Raw genomic sequence first — 6,281 nt, forward strand, 5'->3', positions numbered from 1 at the left:
TCAAAGACAGGGATCGCCATGGACGGAATTTTGGCTCCCAGAGTTCCCTGGAGGTCTAACGAATGAGCCCAATGTTCCACCTCTTTTCCCCTCCCTCGGAAAGGTCTCGACTCTCAAGGCACTAACATCTGCCAATACTGGCCATTGATCAAGAGAAGTTAGATGAAATCCAAGGGCCTTGGGTGACCTTGATAGAAAATTCATCACCAATAGACCATTCGAGGTTCGAGCTAATTGCCGGAGCCGAGGGGCATATCCTCTTCCACACTGAGAAACTCCGCTGGGCTCCCAGTATGAAGCAAGAATCCAGCCGCATGCTTGGCTAATAAGGCCTGACGTTGAGTGCTAGTCTCGCAAATATGGAGCCAATGCAATATATCTGTGGTCATAGTAGTCACCACATAGATCAACTCTCAGACCCAAAGTTCTGTTGGATGATGAGTCAAGCTGGACAAAGACTGCATGCAACTTGCTTGCAGTGCCAGTATGCGTATGAGGGATCATAAGGATCTTCTGAGGGACTGAAGGGCAGGTTTATTGGGTATAATAGGTCACCAAACTGCCTTCTGACCTCCTCCATTTAGTCAATATGCATGTCTATTATATACATACATCCACATGAAGACATATATATATAATGCACCTAAAGTACTTCTTGTACATTATCTGAATCATTTTGCTGTTATATAATTTATATTTGTCTCATTCTCTGAGGATAAAAAAAAAATCAGCGACTTTGGAGAATGAAAAATACTTCCCTTTTGCACACAACAATTCACTTATGTGCTTGCTAAGAGATTGGCCTAAACATAACGTAGGCCTATGTTAATGCCTAGACAGGCCTCCACTGACTTCTCATGAGCTTGTGCCTCTGGGATTTAAGTTCTCTCTTTCAGCTTACAACAGTGGGGAGGGACGTTTTATCCTTGGCAAGGTCAGGATAGTTTTACCCGTAAGAGTACGATCAGGGTAAAATGTCAATGCTAGCATGTTCTCTTATATGAGTGTTTAAATAGAACAAGAAAAAGAAATCTATTGATCCATTCAAGCTCTACATATCTGCTTAAATTTAAGATTCCATATTGTCAATACGTTCATGACTTTTTGACAAAGCACCCCTGAGCCTCTACAATCACAAGGACAGAAGTAGATGTAGTTAGATTGCTTGAAAAATTTCAATGACAACATAAGTTGAGAAATTGATTTATTTGATTATTGGTATACGAAACCATAACTTTGCATTTCAAACACATGCTTTATACTCTCATATTTGCACGGAAAATGAGTTGAAGTTCCTTCACACACTCTGCCATTGATGGTCTTGCACCACCCTCAATACGAACACACCTTGAAGCAAGGTCTGCAAACATGGCAATTGACTCCATGCTGTATGAGCTTTTAGACAGATCGGGATCGATCACTTTACGCAACTTCTTCCTGTCACCCAACAGATGTCGGACCTGAATCCATATAAAAACCATGATAACATGCATTTTTTAAGGATTTTGCATAAAATCTCAAGTTTTGCTACCTTATAACCTAGGATGGCATACAATGTATACCTGTAATATAAGATTGTGGTCTGTATAACCCTGATTTAACTCTATAGCTCTTCGACCAGTCAAGAGCTCCAGCAGAACAACGCCAAAGGCATAGACATCACTTTGTAATGTGAGTTTCCCCGTCTGTCAAACAACAATGCAGAAAGAAACATTTCAAAATTAAGAATTTCAAAACCTCCATGTTCAAGTTTGTCAGCTGCTAAGTTTGCTAACTGCTTGACAAAGTCACATATGACAAAGTTTTTCTCCTTTCTCAGTAAGATGTCCAAGTATAATCATCTTGAATTTCCCATTATCCAATACAAGTTAGCTTTACCTCATCCTAAAACGGATATTGGACCAAGCAATGATTATTGGATTGATGCATTTCATACTTTTTCATAATTCTTGGCAATAGCCTAACAAGCATAAGGCTTATACGTATCTTCTTCTATTTGCATACTGCAGCTTCACTAAACTTTCTCTAGGAACAAGTGAGTATCACCAAATTCTTTAGATCCTTTTCATTTCTTAGTGTATTTTTCACTGTGGTTTTTACATTCTCCACATCCTGCAACTAATTTTACAGCTTTGGTATGATATTAATATAACAAAAGGAAGCACAAGTTGTATGGTGATATTATTTGATTTCCGATATCATAGAGAAGCGAAATAAAGAAGAAATGGTCTAAGATCCTAGGAGGTCTTTAGGAGTAAGGAAGTGATGTCAATAAGCACTAATGAAATCTACTAAGAAAGTCAAGTTGTCAGGTTCACTCCGGACATGTCACTTTGCATAATCAATTCAAGAAAGGCCTAAAAAGCAGCTAAAAAGTTGTGATTTTGTGAATTCTACGTATCATTAATTCATATATTTGTATGACACAACACATTCAAAATGTAATACAGGCTTCCAGAACTTAGACTAAAACATTTCCAGAAGGGAATGATAATAGTTAAAATCCTCAAATATCTGAGATTACCGACCTCATATGCACCTCAAGTGATTCAGATGAAATTTGAGACTCTAAAGCTACAAATCTATCTCACGACAACCTTTTTAAATAGTTAATGTGGAGGAGTTTCAATGAAACATTAAAAAAGAACATGGGGCTTTATGAAAAAGGTAAAAGTGGTTAAAAAGTTTAGTGATAGTCGAACGTTATAACATCGCAATTCACTTTGCACAATAGAGCATTTCATGTCACTTCAGAAATTTCATATAAAGGAAGAAGGATTTCATTTTGGTTCTTTGCATCAGTTTTCCATCTTCATTCACTTCTACCATCTTGTCTTTCCCTTATCATATGGTTTCGGCAAAATGCATATGATTATGCTGAAGCAAATTTATACTTTGCAGCTTGCACAGCAACTGCATGGTAAGTTCAAAGAAAATATATGAAAAACACATGTTATTTCTAATATTTCTATAATAGATCAAATATGATCAACCACATTGACTGATAAGAGTTTGTGGAAGTAAAATTAGAAAGAATGTTTCATATTCCAAGAAATCCAGTTCAACTCAAGTTGGATTTATTTTATCAAAAATAAATGAATAAATAGATAATCTTGGATTGATACATGTTAATCTTGCGATATATAGGGTCAGAGGCAGCCAAATATCCTATTCTTTATCAATATGAACTCCAAGGTTGCAGAGTCTAGCTACCTATCTAGGCAAAACCAGTTCCAAACTATAATTACTCTCTGTATTGCATTCAGAGTTCTGCCTATGACGTATTTGATGTTAACAAAGCAATAAAAATCAAACTGGGGTTCAATTTATTCTGATTCTCATCAAATTTCTCAGACTGATGGTTTATCTAGCCATATGAATACATGTGTGATATTCAATGTGATAGAGTTTTACAAGATATATTACTTATGACAAAAAAAAAAAGTATATTACTGATGTGAATCCAAAACCAACAAAGAAAAAATATGAGTATGGTTTTAGATGCATACCGATGCATACTCAGGATCAAAATAGCCAAAAGTACCTAGGACTCTTGTAGTTGCATACATATCCTCACCATTTGGCATTAGCTTAGCAAGGCCAAAATCAGAAATCTGAGGAGTTCAGTCACCGTCATGGTTATGCCGTGCAAACTGTAGTAGCAGATATTTGATCAATTCATAATTGCAGGATACTTTATCTCTTCATTACCTTTGCCTCGAAATATTCACTTAATAGAATATTGGTGGATTTGAAGTCTCTATGCACTATAGGAATACCAACAGCTGAACTGGAATGGAGATAAGCAAGACCCCTTGCTGCTCCAAGTGCTACTTTTAATCTTAAAGGCCAGTCCATCTTCACTTCACTAATTCCTGCATGGTAATAAATATTAGGGAAAGAGCCAGAGCTGAATGATAACACACAGATAAAATCAAATAAATAGTGGGGTTTAATTAATTAACGAACCATTTAATAGATCCTGCAGGTTTCCCTTAGGCATAAATTCATATACTAAAAACCTATGCTTCCCATCAGCACAGTAGCCAATCATTTTGACTAGATTTGGATGGTCAAGTCGGCTCAAAATGTCAACTTCTACTCGGAACTCACGTTCACCATCAGCTTGCTTAAAAGGTGGTAGATCCATTTTCTTTATCGCAACAACCTACAAATTAATACATAAAAAGTGAGAATAGAAATTTCTGAGAAGACCAGCAAAATGAAAGTTTCCAGCTATTTAAAAATGTTTGTGCAAAACATTAACAATATAAGTTTATGTTCCAGATCTCCTTTTGACTTTCGTCATCTCTTCAAATCAGCATAAAACACCTTCAAATAATAAAAAAGAAAAATATTCATACATAACCAACAACATATAAGTAATTAATATGTTATGAAAGAAAGCAAGGCGACAGTGCAGTCAGTAGTATAGTGAAGTTATACAACTCATATGCAGCATACCACATGCAGCATAAGGATATTATTTTTTGAAAAAATGGCATATTTGAGTTAGGAATGAGAATTTAAACAATTTCTTTTTGAGAGAAAAATGAGCAGTGCAAAGATAAATATGTCATAAATAATCAAATCAGTTGCTAATGAGTCGTTCTAGCTTTCACAAATCATCACAAATCTTCCACCCAGTGAATATTAATGAACAAGCACATCATGTCATTATTACAACAGAATAAGATGCCGTAAAATTTCAAACATCATACTTTCATGTTCACTTTCACACATCATGTTAACCTAGATACTTGAACCATCCAACTAATAGCATCTATTACCCCAAACTTGGTTACAAATAAAGTAAATAAAATTCACAGAATTGTGAAGCATTTTGAAATTGTCTCAAGTTCCCCTTGCAGACTATTGAGAATGTAAGCGTGCAAGAAATTCTCAAATAATGTCCAACACATCACTTACAAACCTCTCCATCCCTCAGAGTACCCTTATATACCCGACCGAATCCTCCTTTTCCAATCAAGTTTTCATCACTAAATGAACATGTTGCTTCCTCCATTTGCTTAAGGGTGAATACTGAGGAACAGTTACGTCTTTTTGGAGATGAGCTTCGATCTTTCAGCTGCCAAAACTCAATAGGCTTATATATCCCTGCCACAAAAAGCAGTCAAATTATAACGTTGGACTCCTATTCCCAACAACACCACACCCCCACCCCCCACCCCCAACCACACCCACACCCACAAAAGGAAAAGGCAAAGAAAAATGTTTTGCAGAAAATTGAAATAAAAAGAACCAATTATGTCACACATGGGTCAATGTGATCTTGTGATTTGCTTCTCAGCCGCTTCTTCCATGCTGAAACTATGTTGAAAGGCATATTGGATCCTCAAAGAGTCTGTAATGAAACCAAAACAGATTGTGTTCCTGATGTGAAAGAAGAGATCAGCCTAAATATCCTGAGGCACCAACAAAAGCATACATTGAAGTAAAGGAACCTTATAAATCAATTTATTTCTACCCAAAATAATAGATTTAATATTGAAATTAACAAAAGGAATATGGCAAAGCATCAAGAGGAATCCAAAAACACAACCAAAAAAAAAAAAAAATTCCTTCAAAACCCGACCATACATAAAGTTATAACTGAATAAAAAATAAGGATAAAAAGAAGAACAAAAGCAGAAAATAATATATCAAGAATAAGAAGAAAACAGATATAGCCCACCAAATTCATCTTAAGAAAAATAAATCCACATTATGGACGAAAAAATGGAAGAAAATGGAGCAAGGAAGTCATCTCAATGGAACCAAAGTAAAGACCCACCTCAGAAGATATAACCAAAAAGCATTGGCTTCACTAGAGAGAGCCACGGTTCCTTTAAGAACTGAAAGAGAAACGGAGATACGTAAGAGAATAAAATAAACAAGAAAGAGAAGAAAGGAAGGGGCAGGCGAACGAAAGAGCCTCTCTTGGGAGTTACGTATGATCGCGAAGTTAGAATTTGAGAGCTCCCAACAACCCCATATCTCCAACCACCTACTATTTCACAAAAGAGTAAAGAAAAGGGAAAGAGATAGCAAGGGAAAAGATGAGAAAGCAATGAGTACTTGAAGAATAAGCAAAAGCAAAAAAGAAGAAGGATTACCGAAGAGAAAAGAAGAGAAGGGAGAAGCAAGAGGGATTCCGCTCGCCTGGAGAGGAGTGGGAGGAGTTGGAGGAGAGGTAGAGAAGGAATAATGCCGGGCTCTCTCCAACGGATTGGGGTGGTAGGGAATAGTGATAGGAGATTGCCGCTGGCGGGAAGCTTTCA

The 6,281-nt window shown here is 36.6% G+C and overlaps 1 protein-coding gene across 10 annotated transcripts; it reads right to left on the reverse strand.

Annotated features, from left to right (window-relative positions):
- Positions 1–1,179: 1,179 nt before the first annotated feature.
- LOC105039176 (probable serine/threonine-protein kinase PBL28) lies at positions 1,180–6,281 on the reverse strand. 10 transcript variants are annotated; one of them, XM_010915233.3, is made up of 10 exons: positions 6,117–6,281; positions 5,952–6,007; positions 5,795–5,855; positions 5,278–5,365; positions 4,934–5,118; positions 3,970–4,168; positions 3,712–3,875; positions 3,510–3,614; positions 1,563–1,685; positions 1,180–1,460 (listed from the first exon to the last, which is right to left on the reverse strand). In XM_010915233.3, exons 4-10 carry the CDS (start codon positions 5,345–5,347, stop codon positions 1,257–1,259), a joined length of 1,050 nt encoding a protein of 349 aa, XP_010913535.1. In that variant the 5' UTR covers positions 5,348–5,365; positions 5,795–5,855; positions 5,952–6,007; positions 6,117–6,281; the 3' UTR covers positions 1,180–1,256. The 10 variants fall into 10 exon arrangements, with proteins under 10 accessions (XP_010913535.1, XP_010913532.1, XP_073100967.1 ...); XM_010915230.3 differs by having other exon boundaries at positions 5,278–5,394; positions 6,117–6,280; XM_073244866.1 differs by having other exon boundaries at positions 5,278–5,426; positions 6,117–6,280.

Source organism: Elaeis guineensis, chromosome 1 (genome assembly GCF_000442705.2).
Source record: "Elaeis guineensis isolate ETL-2024a chromosome 1, EG11, whole genome shotgun sequence".
Classification (NCBI taxonomy): Eukaryota; Viridiplantae; Streptophyta; class Magnoliopsida; order Arecales; family Arecaceae; genus Elaeis; species Elaeis guineensis.

What these genes read in the sequence shown, in the direction of transcription:
- LOC105039176 (XM_010915233.3), bottom strand. Translation starts at nt 5,347, where the DNA reads ATGCCTTTCAACATAGTTTCAGCATGGAAGAAGCGGCTGAGAAGCAAA. An exon ending in ACAAGATCACATTGACCCAT is followed by an intron (nt 5,119 to 5,277) that starts GTGTGACATAAT and finishes TTTTTGTGGCAG; the next exon opens with GGATATATAAGCCTATTGAG. An exon ending in TTGATCCTGAGTATGCATCG is followed by an intron (nt 1,686 to 3,509) that starts GTATGCATCTAA and finishes GTTGTTTGACAG; the next exon opens with ACGGGGAAACTCACATTACA.